Raw genomic sequence first — 12,381 nt, 5'->3', positions numbered from 1 at the left:
TATGATGTTCGTCATTTTAAAAGATCATTTTTCAGCCAAAGAAAGTCTCAGTTAGCCGTAGGTTTGTCGTAGTACCACTTAGTTTAGTGTGAAACCGCTCCGTGAACTACATCTCTCGTCTCACACAATTTACCTCACCTAGCTTGATGCTCAACTTGCTCGCTAGCTAGCTAGCTTAGCATGTTCCACAACACATGTAACGTTATCTTACCTGCTGTGTTTTATCCAGTCACGTGTTTTCAGCAGAAAGAAGCAAAAGAACAAGCGAGATCCTCTGCTCATTAGAGTAACGTTACATCCCCGGTACGATAAACACAGACATCGTAGCTTCCGCGAGACGCCATCCATGCAATGTTTGTAGTCTTTCTAATTACATATTTTCACAGTCTTATACTTCAACAGTTTAACAATAAACTGAGACTTTTTAAATTGACGAACATCATATTTGTAATCCATGGCTCAATTCAAATGGGATCAAAAAATAATAATTATCTCTCCATTGACCCTCGTTCATATTTTTTTGAAAGATAGGTCCCATTGGCCGGAAGTAGAAGGGCGGGACTTCGGCTCTCTATTATCTTCACTTGAGCTTCTGTGAGTGAAAATCACCAGACGCCACAATCTTCTGAACACAGCCAAGCTGAAATATCCAGAGAGAGTTGTGTGGAGCTGATGGTCTTAATTAGCTTTGTAGCAACTCATTTGGCGACGGCTCGAATGTAACGGACGTTCATTAATATCAGAAAGTTACGCACTAAAGCTTTAAAGAAATGCCAATAAACCAGAGCGTGTTTTTCTTCCATCCCAGAATGCTGTGTGGACTAGCCAGACCTTCCCCCACGGTGCTGTGGAGGAAAGTCTGGCAATGCGAGACTGTCCCATATAAATATTAAATGTTTCTTTTTTTTTAAAGTTTCTTTTTTGGGGCTTTTTCCCTTTATTTTTTTTTTTAAAGTGGATAGATATGAAAGGGGGAGAGAGATGGGGGATGACACGCAGCAAAGGGGCAGCAGGTCGGATTCGAGCGCTGCGCCGCTGCAGGACTCAGCCTACATGGGGGCACCCTGGGTGAGTCTACAGGCTTCCCCAAATATTCAATTTTTCCAGTTCTTATTTATTTTTGTTGTGAAGCAAAGTAACAGGTGGGATTGACTTGTTTTAATTTAGTTTTTTGTTGCAGTGTTGTCGGTGCGTGTCGGAACACACTTGGAGGTGTTTTCTGGGGGGTTACCGGGTATTCGAGCTATGCGTGTCAGAGCGGCAACAGGATGGAAGTCATCGCTCATCCAGAGTCTTTAATGTTGCTCGAAAGGGGCCAAAACAGCATCTCGTGTCAAATAAAAAAAAAAGTCCTGGAAAAACAGACTTCTCCATCCTGTTGGGCAGATTTACTCAGTCTAAGGTTGTAATGGTGGGTGGCCCCCCGAGCAAAGAGATAGTGTTATTAGGTCTAGTTGCATGACCCCCCGCTGAACTGTGAAGGAGTGGGAGTGGAGTGAGACAAAATGGATGATGGTGGGGTGTGGGGGTGTGTGTGGGGGGGGGTGGAGTAAACAGAAGCAGAGGGGAGAGAAAAGAGAGCGGGGAGAAAAAAAGTTATGAAAACAAAAGTATTGTAGCAGATGGGGCCAGGGTTTACCTTGGAAACAGCATTAAGGGCAGAGGGACTCGGTGGGGGGGTTTGGGGGGTGCGCACTGAGAAGGGGCGTGAGCCAAGCTGGAGTTTATCACAATCTCTGGAGAGTGATGAACAAGGTGGGGGTGGGCGGAGGTTACACACACACACACACACACACACACAGCAGCAGCAGACACACTCCCTGGCTTGGAGGAAGAGATATAAAAGGGCTCCCGGGGAGAGAACGAGTGGTCAGGCGAGCGTCCGAGCGGCTGTCCTGCTCATATCCACAACGCTGTGCTCAGTGAGTGCGTTTACGCACGTGTGTGTGTGTGTGTGTGTGTGTGTGCGTGCGTGCATGGGTATCAGAGACAAGCGTGCTCCACCGCAAAGGAATTCATTTCGACAGTTTTTTTTTTTTTAAAAGATAAAAGGAAAGTAACGATTGACTGGATGTGGAGGGGGGGGTTGGGGGGGGGGGGGAGAGTTGAAGAGTTGCTGAAGCCTGGCGGCTCTTGAACCTAAAAAGAAAAAACGGGTTTTGATCTTCAGGCTGTTGTTTTTTTTCAGTTGTTTACTCCTCTCCGTCTGAGTACTTTTCACCTTCACCGCGAGGAGCCGAGAGGTGACTGCAGAGGAATTTAAACAGGAGAAGATAACACTTTACTTGAAGGTATCTACATAAGAGTGACATGACACTGTCATGACACATGAACCCTAACCCTAACTCTACCTCTAACCCTAACCCTAACCCTAACTCTACCTTTAACCCTAACCCTAACTCTACCTCTTACCCTAAACCTAACTTGTCATGACAAAAACCGAATCATTAAAAGAAGCGTTATGCAGTCCCTCCAGAAAAAACGCGATTATGCGATCGGATAATTCAATGCATAATCAGCCAAAGTCTGAATATTTATGCAGGGGCCGCATTTTTTCAAATAATCCGCACTTTCGCTGCATATTTCCACGAAAAATATGCGGGGCTTGCATGATTTCATAGTCCCCACATTTTCTTTGAAAAAAAGTCACATATCTCTTAGCAGAAAGTTGAAAAATGTTGCCTTCACTTCACACAAGAGCTGCCTTTTTCCCCTGTTGCCATGGGAACGTTATGAAGCGACGTAATTGCGTGAACATCATCGAAAAGCAGGGTGTTGGGGGGATCCCTTTTTTTTTCTCTCTTTCATCAAACCGCAATTTCTGCGAGTTCCCGCAATTCCATCGCATAAAATTGCATTAATATCCTGAATATTCCATCGCATTTTTTAAGAAAAGGCGCCGCATAATCAAGGATTTTTGCCCGCAACAATCACAAAAAAACAGCGTTTTTCTGGAAGGACTGGTTATGTCATAAACGTTTATGACTTGTTTTTAATGTTTATGACACGTTCATGACAGTGTCATGTCACTCTTATGTAGATACCTTCAAGTAAAGTGTAACCCAGTTTTTTCTCCCTTTGAGCTGCCCCTGTTCTGACTCTAATCTGTGGTTTTGTTCTCTTTTTTTTATCAAGTATTTGACGCGCCGGCGGGGGGGTGGGGGGGCAGAATGGATGCCTCATTTTTAACAGACGGCGACAACAATCAGACCTACGCTGATGAGCATCTTCTCTACGAGGGCAAGATGGACGGCTTTGGCATCGCCATGGCTGTACTCTACTTGGCGGTTTGCATCCTGGGCCTCGCCGGGAACTCCCTCGTCATCGTCGCCATTTTGAAGTTGGACAAAATGTCGTCGCCCACGACGGTGTACATCTTCAACCTGGCGCTGGCCGACGGACTCTTCATGGTCGGCCTTCCCTTCATCGCGAGCCAGAACTTCCGGAACTACTGGGTGTTTGGCGACGCGGCGTGCAAACTGGTCATGGTGCTGGACGGCATCAACCAGTTCACCAGCGTCTTCTGCCTGACGGCGATGAGCCTCGACCGCTACATGGCTCTGGCCGACCCGCTGCGGTTCGCCCGCTGGAGAACTCCGCGCAGCGCCAAGGTCGTCTCGGCTTTCATGTGGCTGTTCTCGCTGCTCACCATCCTCCCGATGGCGCTCCACTTCTCGGCCGACGGAGGCCTGTGCATGCCGTACCTCGTCTCCGAGGCCTGGTGGCTCGGCGTTCTGTCGTACACCTTCGTCCTGGGGTTCGCGCTGCCGTTCACGGCCATGACGACGTTCTACGCGGCGCTGCTGCTCACCCTGAGGTCCCAGCGGCTCCGGGCGAACACGCCGCACAACCACGAGAGCCAGCGGCTGGAGCGGCAGGTGACCAAAATGGTGGTGGCGGTGGTGGTGGTGTTTGGGGTTTGCTGGCTGCCGTTTTACACGTTGAACTTCTACTCTCTGTATCAAACCGGCCTGGTGCTGAGCTTCACCAGGGCTTTCGATTTCGTGGTGCTGCTGTCGTACTCTTGGAGCTGCGCCAACCCCATCCTCTACGCCTGCCTCTCCGACACCTTCAGGAGGCACTTCCGCACCCTCGTCTGCCCCGCCGCCAAGTCGCCTCCCAGCATGCACTGCAACACTGAACGGTATGACTTAAGTGACACGTGTGTGCGGGATGTGACCATTCTGGCATAGAGACACTACATAAAAAAACCTGACTCTATATTTTCCTCAATTGCCTGTCACGATGCACCGCGTGATACTTTTTCAACTGCTCGCCGCTTATTTACTCATTTGATGGTTTGTAGATGTGTGATACATTCTGATTTCGTTTTTTTTTTTTATCTTCTCCACTTAAACTTTTGAAGTAGGATTGAGCATCGAGAACCGATTCCTACTTGGAATCGTTTCAAAAATTAAGATTCCAGTAGAATCGTTTCTGTATTGGAATCGTTTAGAGGATTTGGTTTCAAATCCGATCATCGCTTCCCAATTTCACAATGTGCGAGTTTTGGTTTCCGAAGCGGCCAGGCTCTTGGTAGGTGGTGTGTGACGGTGCCAACAACAAGCGCCTGGTCTGCCGAGGTTTCTTCCTAAAAGTGAGTTTTTCCTCACCACTGTCGCACTATGCTTGCTCTTAAGGGAATTACTGGAATTGTTGGGACTTAATTATAGTATATCTGTAAAGTGTCTTGAGATAATGATTTGATACTATAAATAATATTGAATTGAATTGAATTGTGTTGCAGCCTTGGACCAGATTAAGCAGCGCTCTAGTGTGGCTTTATTTTACATCGAAAAAGCCCTGTAAAACTGCAAACCACCATTGAATCAAAATAAAACGTTCCTCTTATTTGTGAAAATAGGCATGTGACCCGTTTCAACTCCACCCCTCAAAGAATCGAAATCGAGAATCGGTAAGAACCGGAATCGTAAGGAAGAATCGGAATTGGAATCACAGTTGTTAAAATCCAAACGATGCCCAACCCTAGATTGAATGTTGTACATGTTTATTTTTTTATATTTTCTTGTCCTTGTTATGCTGAATTTTAGGGAATTTTGTTAATCACTGTCTCAAATGTATGTCCGACCAGGTGTCAGTTAAGGTTGAGAGATTTTTACGCTTGGGTCGATGAAATTTTTCTCTACTCCGAGTGTCTTTCACAGAATAGCCAAAAAAGGTAAATAAATAAAAAAATAAATAATGCTCAAACTGCATCAGTGGTGGAATGTAACTAAGTACATTTACTCAAGTACTGTACTTAAGTACAAAGTTGAGATAGTTGTACTTTACTTGCGTCTTTTCTTTTCATGCCACTTTCTACTTGTACATTTCAGAGAGAAATATTGTACTTTTTACTCTGCTACATTAATTGGCCAGCTTTAGTGACTTGTTACTTTACAAATTAAGATTTTTGTGGTTTATAAAATATGTTTTATTATAAAATAAACTACCCAACGATGTATAGGGCTACAAGTACAGCTAAAAAAGATTAGCCAATAAAACTGTTTGGATCATTTCCAGTTTCTAAAATATGAGGATTTTTATAGTACTTTTACTTACAACAATTTAAGTACATTTTCCTGATGATACTTACATATTTTCAATGTGGGACTTTTACTTTTAACAGATCATTTTTTACAGTGTGGTATTAGTACTTATACTAAAGTAAAAGATCTAAATACTTCTTTCACCACTGAACAGCACAATTCAATTTGACCTTCCATAACACAAATCCTCCTGTCTGTCCTGTTGTATAATTTGTCTTCTAACAACTCAGTTGGCTGAGCCCCCCCCCCCCAGTGTATCTCCTGTTAGACGGCATTTCGACAAAACTAATACACCGAGGCACAAGAGGGATGAAGTGTGGACGGGTGGAGTTTAAACAGAATAACATGAGACACATGCCTGTGGCCAAACACTGCACAAGGACTCCCACAGCTGCATTGTGTCCTGTAGTGGCTTCAGGTGTGGGAGACCATCCGACCATTGTGTTTCTGCCTGGGTGGCAGAGGTGGAATGTAACTTAGTACATTTACTCAAGTACTGTACTTAAAGGTGCCCTGCCACACAAAAACGTTTTTACTTGTATGTTTTTGAAATCTGTTCGGTCCATATGTGTTTGTGTTATGTTATGAATGTGAAAATGAACTGCTACCTCCTGTGTCAGCTCTAGCCACTGAAAAGAAATAAGGGGAGAAATCAGGCCAATTACAAAAGCTGGTCAGTCTGACGTGATGTTGCCTGAGCTCATTACTATTCATGAGCTCACCTTGTTGCGCTGGGTAAAGGATGCGGATAGCCAGGCTCTCATTGGCTAGCTGTTAGCCAATCAGAGTCAAGCAGCTTAGCTCATTAAATATTAACGAGAACTGGCACAAATCGAGCTGAGTCTTCCTGCAGGCTTTCTATACCACGCTAGAATGGCTTGAAACAAGGTAACCAAGGCATTTTTTTTCCCACAAAAATTCCATTTGAGTCCTGATTCCATGGTAGAACTTCAGACATTACCACAAAGTAATGAAATACGTGTGGCAGAGCACCTTTAAGTATACATTTGAAGTACTTGTACTATACTTGAGTCTTTTCTTTTCATGCCACTTTCTACTTGTACTTTTAACTCCACTACATTAATCTGACAGCTTTAGTTACTAGTTACTTTACACATGAAGATTTCTGCACACAAACACACATGTAGTTTATAAAACACAATGTTTGATTATAAATTAAATTACACAAAAATAGAATAGCCTACACGTACAGCTAAAAAAGATAGCCGATTAAACACTTAGTTGAGTGACAGAACTGTTTGGATCCTTTCCGGTTTCTAAAATGTGAGGATTTTTCTACATTGAGTACTTTTACTTCTAAGTTACAAGTAAGTCTATTTTCCACATACACATGCATTCCACATACTGTACATCCACAAACATACTTTTACTTAAGTATACAAATTCAATACAGGGATTTTACTTGTAACAGAGTATTTTTGCAGTGTGGTGTTAGTACTTTTTACTTAAGTAAAGGAGGTGAATACTTCTTCCACCTGCACCTCCTCCTTGTGTTACACAGGCGTACTGTGCTATTCTGCTTGAGCCTGAATTGCTTAAGAGGATTTCTACACATTGAACAAAACATTTGCTCTTAAAAATGGATTATGGCACTCCAGCTAAAAGCCTTCTTGGCTAAAAGCAGTCTTGGGCTTTAGCTTTTGACGCACAGTAATCCAGCGTGATGGAAAGGCTTTCAGTCACAACGAGGAATGTAATCCATCAACTTCAGCGAAAACTTGAATTGCACCTGAATTTAAGTTATGATTTTCCTGAAATAGCAGTTACATGTTTCTTAAGGATGTAGCTTTGGCTTTAAGACCCCTTTCTCCTTGGAATTACCATGCATCCTGGATAATTTGAAGTGCTCATATTATGCTTTTTGGCTTTTTTCTCTTTGGCTTTATTGTGTTAGAGTATATATCTTTTTTGTCCACGTTAGAGGTTTACAAAGTGAAAAAGCCCAAAGTCCCCCCCAAAGGGACTTACCATCTCCAACAGAAAACACTGTTCACAAACTGCTCCAAACAGCTCTACTGTAGTCCAGCCTTTACTTGAGAGACAAACGTGCGTCACTTTGTAACACACGTTATAATGCTCTGGCTAGTAGTCCTTACCTAGCTACTGCGCATGTGCGACTCCCAACAAAGATGGAACAGAATTGTCACTCTGTAGCTAAAACAGAGAGCTCAACACACAGGGTGAAAAGAGGAGCTGCAGCAATGTGCAGTACAACAAAAATATGGAGTTTTTATTTTTTTATTTAACCATGTAAACCTATTCTGATATAACCTCTAAATACAATTATGAACCTGAAAATGAACATAATATGAGCACTTTAAATAACAGTGATCACATAAAAATCTGGTATGAAACACACACACACACACACACACACACACACACACACACACACACACACACACACACACACACACACACACACACACACAAAATAGATCCAATTGCAGCATTTTATCAATCAATAAACAGGAGATACATTGACAGAGATAGGTTTGTGCACACAGATGCAAAGATGAGTAGACACAAAAACAGGCATATCATATACAAACACCCTTGTCAAAAGCGGATTGTCAGAACAGATGTTGTGTGTGTGACAATCTGTATATTGTTGACACAAACATAAACCCGTGAGAGTGTGTTTAAGTGATGCGAGTGCGTAATTTTAATCCATTTGCGCCGCATCTAAAACACACAAAAACACATTTTTTATTGAGTTTATTGAGTTTTATTGAGGCTGTTGATCAAGACATGGGACTGGGATTTCACTTATACGTATTAATCATATAGTCACTCTGTGTATGAGCATTTCTCACATTGCTGTTGCTACTATATTGACTGTAAATAAACATAGCTGCTTGTATTTCATTTGTTTCTGTTATTATATTCCAGTACAAAGTATGGAGTGAACCACACATGTTACATACTCTGTTTTCTTGCGTGGATACAAGGAAATGCTTGTATTGTAAGTGTTGGGAAATACCACTATGATTCTTTACCAATTTCTGACCACTGTGTCGCTCTTGAAGTCACAGCAGTAGTGGCAAGTTACTCAAATACCAACTCTGTGGTACTCAGACTTTATTCGAATATTTCTATTTTGTGATACTTCTGGTCCACTACATTTTGTGATACTTCTATTCCATTACATTGCAGAGGGGAAATATTGCCCTTTTTCCTCAGTATATTGTTGGACATCCATAGTTACAGTTACAGATTAAGATTTAACATAAAAACAAACACAGCAGTGAAAAAGGCAGTAGCTAAGTATGTTTACTCAAGTTTACACAACTATTAATCTAACTACTAATCTAAAAAATACTTAATACCGACTTATTGGGACTTTGTCTTATTCACCGTAACCCCCAGAGTTAGATAAGTCCGTACATACCCTTCTCATCTCCGTGCGTGTTGTAACTCTTTCCGACGGACCCAACGGTAGCTTAGCCTAGCACGGATCCTGGAGGTAAGATAGATAGATACAATTTTTTTTTTTATTGATCCCAAAAAAAAAAGGGAAATAATGGTGTTGCAGCAGCAACAATATCAGACACAGCACACATACAGAGTATACATTAAATAATAGGAAACAATATACATTAAATAATAATTGAATACTACATAAGCAATATTTAAAATATATACAATTTTGAAAAAAACCCCAATGAAGAAGCAAGGTAGAGATGGAGTGACCCTGCCCGGAGGAAGCCCGGGGCCCCCGTCTGGAGCCAGGCCCAGGCGGGCGGGCTCGTCGGCGGCGCCTGGTGGCGGGTTTGCCACGGAGCCCGGCGGGCACAGCCCGAACAAGCTACGTGGCTCCCATCTCTCCAGCCCATGGGCCCACCACCTGTGGGAGGAACCGTTGGGGTCGGGTGCGATGCCACATGGGTGGCAGTGAAGGTCAGGGGCCTCGACGGACCAGACCCGGGCGGCAGACGCTGGCTCTGGGGACGTGGAACGTCACCTCTCTGTGGGGGGAAGGAGCCGGAACTGGTGCGGGAGGTGGAGCGCTACCGGTTAGATCTGGTGGGGCTTACCTCTACGCACAGTCTCGGTTCTGGAACCATACTCCTGGATAGGGGTTGGACTCTTTTCTTCTCCGGAGTTGCCCAGGGTGTGAGGCGCCGGGGCGGGTGTGGGGATACTCACAAGCCCCGGCTGAGCGCCGCTGTGTTGGAGTTTACCCCGGTGGACGAGAGGGTCGCCTCCCTACGCCTGCGGGTTGTGGGGGGGAAAACTCTGACTGTTGTTTGTGCATATGCACCAAACAGGAGTTCGGAGTATTCGGCCTTCTTGGAGACCTTGACTGGAGTCCTGCATGGGGCTCCAGTGGGGGACTCCATTGTTCTGCTGGGGGACTTCAACGCACACGTGGGCAATGATGGAGACACCTGGAGAGGCGTGATTGGGAGGAACGGCCTCCCTGATCTAAACCAGAGTGGTTGTTTGTTGTTGGACTTCTGTGCTAGTCATGGATTGTCTATAACGAACACCATGTTCGAACATAGGGATGCTCATAAGTGTACCTGGTACCAGAGCACCCTAGGCCGAAGGTCAATGATCGATTTCATAATCGTTTCATCTGATCTGAGGCCGTATGTTTTGGACACTCGGGTGAAGAGAGGGGCAGAGCTGTCAACCGATCACCATCTGGTGGTGAGTTGGGTCAGGGGGTGGGGGAAGACTCTGGACAGACCTGGTAAGCCCAAACGTGTAGTGCGGGTAAATTGGGAACGTCTGGAGGAGGCCCCTGTCCGACAGACTTTCAACTCACACCTCCGGCGGAGCTTTTCGTGCATCCCTGTGGAGGCTGGGGGCATTGAACCCGAGTGGACAATGTTCAAAGTTTCCATTGCTGAAGCTGCGGCGAGGAGCTGTGGTCTTAGGATCTTAGGTGCCTCAAGGGGCGGTAACCCACGAACCACCCTGACCACTGGTGGACACCAGTGGTCAGGGAAGCCGTCCGACTGAAGAAGGAGTCCTTCCGGGATATGTTATCTCGGAGGACTCCGGAGGCGGTTGCAGGGTACCGAGGGGCCCGAAGGGCTGCAGCCTCTGCCGTGAAAGAGGCAAAGCAGCGGGTGTGGGAGAAGTTTGGAGAAGACATGGAGAAGGACTTTCGGTCGGCACCAAAGTGTTTCTGGAAAACTGTTCGCCACCTCAGGAGGGGGGGCGGGAACCATCCAAGCTGTGTACAGTAAGGATGGGACACTGTTGACCTCCACTGAGGAGGTAATAGGGGCGGTGGAAGGAGCACTTTGAGGAACTCCTGAATCCGACTAATACGCCCTCTATGTTAGAGGCAGAGCTGGAGGATAACGGGGGATTGTCGTCGATTTCCCAGGCGGAAGTCACTGATGTAGTCAAACAACTACACAGTGGCAAAGCCCCGGGGATTGATGAGATCCGTCCAGAAATGCTCAAGGCTCTGGGTGTGGAGGGGCTGTCCTGGTTGACACGCCTCTTCAACATTGCGTGGAAGTCTGGGACGGTGCCAAAGGAGTGGCAGACTGGGGTGGTGGTTCCTCTTTTTAAAAGGGGGACCAGAGGGTGTGTGCCAATTATAGGGGTATCACACTTCTCAGCCTCCCTGGTAAAGTCTACTCCAAGGTGCTGGAAAGGAGGGTTCGGCCGATAGTCGAACCTCGGGTTGAGGAGGAACAATGCGGATTCCGTCCTGGTCGTGGAACAACGGACCAGCTCTTCACTCTCGCAAGGATCCTGGAGGGAGCCTGGGAGTATGCCCAACCGGTCTACATGTGTTTTGTGGATTTGGAGAAGGCGTATGACCGGGTCCCCGGGAGATACTGTGGGAGGTGCTGCGGGAGTATGGGGTGAGGGGTCTCTACTCAGGGCCATCCAATCTCTGTATGACCAAAGTGAGAGCTGTGTCCGGGTTCTCGGTAGTAAGTCGGACTCGTTTCAGGTGAGGGTTGGCCTCCGCCAGGGCTGCGCTTTGTCACCAATCCTGTTTGTAATATTTATGGACAGGATATCGAGGCGTAGTCGGGGTGGGGAGGGGTTGCAGTTTGGTGGGCTGGGGATCTCATCGCTGCTCTTTGCAGATGATGTGGTCCTGATGGCATCATCGGCCTGCGACCTTCAGCACTCACTGGATCGGTTCGCAACCGAGTGTGAAGCGGTTGGGATGAGGATCAGCACCTCTAAATCGGAGGCCATGGTTCTCAGCAGGAAACCGATGGAATGCCTTCTCCAGGTAGGGAATGAGTCCTTACCCCAAGTGAAGGAGTTCAAGTACCTTGGGGTTTTGTTCGCGAGTGAGGGGACAATGGAGCGGGAGATTGGTCGGAGAATCGGGCGCAGCGGGTGCGGTATTGCATTCAATCTATCGCACCGTTGTGACGAAAAGAGAGCTGAGCCAGAAGGCAAAGCTCTCGATCTACCGGTCAGTTTTCGTTCCTACCCTCACCTATGGTCATGAAGGCTGGGTCATGACCGAAAGAACGAGATCCAGGGTACAAGCGGCGAAATGGGTTTCCTCAGGAGGGTGGCTGGCGTCTCCCTTAGAGATAGGGTGAGAAGCTCAGTCATCCGTGAGGAGCTCGGAGTAGAGCCGCTGCTCCTTTGCGTCGAAAGGAGCCAGTTGAGGTGGTTCGGGCATCTGGTAAGGATGCCCCCTGGGCGCCTCCCTAGGGAGGTGTTCCAGGCACGTCCAGCTGGGAGGAGGCCTCGGGGAAGACCCAGGACTAGGTGGAGGGATTATATCTCCAACCTGGCCTGGGAATGCCTCGGGATCCCCCAGTCGGAGCTGGTTAATGTTGCTCGGGAAAGGGAAGTTTGGGGTCCCCTG

General features: G+C 46.2%; 1 protein-coding gene across 1 annotated transcript; it reads left to right on the top strand.

The window, feature by feature from the left end:
• The first annotated feature begins 3,170 nt into the window (after positions 1 to 3,170).
• LOC114548604 (somatostatin receptor type 5) lies at positions 3,171 to 4,223 on the top strand. Its single transcript, XM_028568594.1, has one exon. The coding sequence runs from the start codon at positions 3,171 to 3,173 to the stop codon at positions 4,191 to 4,193; it is 1,023 nt and encodes a 340-aa protein (XP_028424395.1). The 3' UTR covers positions 4,194 to 4,223.
• Positions 4,224 to 12,381: the final 8,158 nt, after the last annotated feature.

Source organism: Perca flavescens, chromosome 21 (genome assembly GCF_004354835.1).
Source record: "Perca flavescens isolate YP-PL-M2 chromosome 21, PFLA_1.0, whole genome shotgun sequence".
NCBI lineage: Eukaryota > Metazoa > Chordata > Actinopteri > Perciformes > Percidae > Perca > Perca flavescens.
This window is presented reverse-complemented; position numbering and strand designations above follow the sequence as displayed.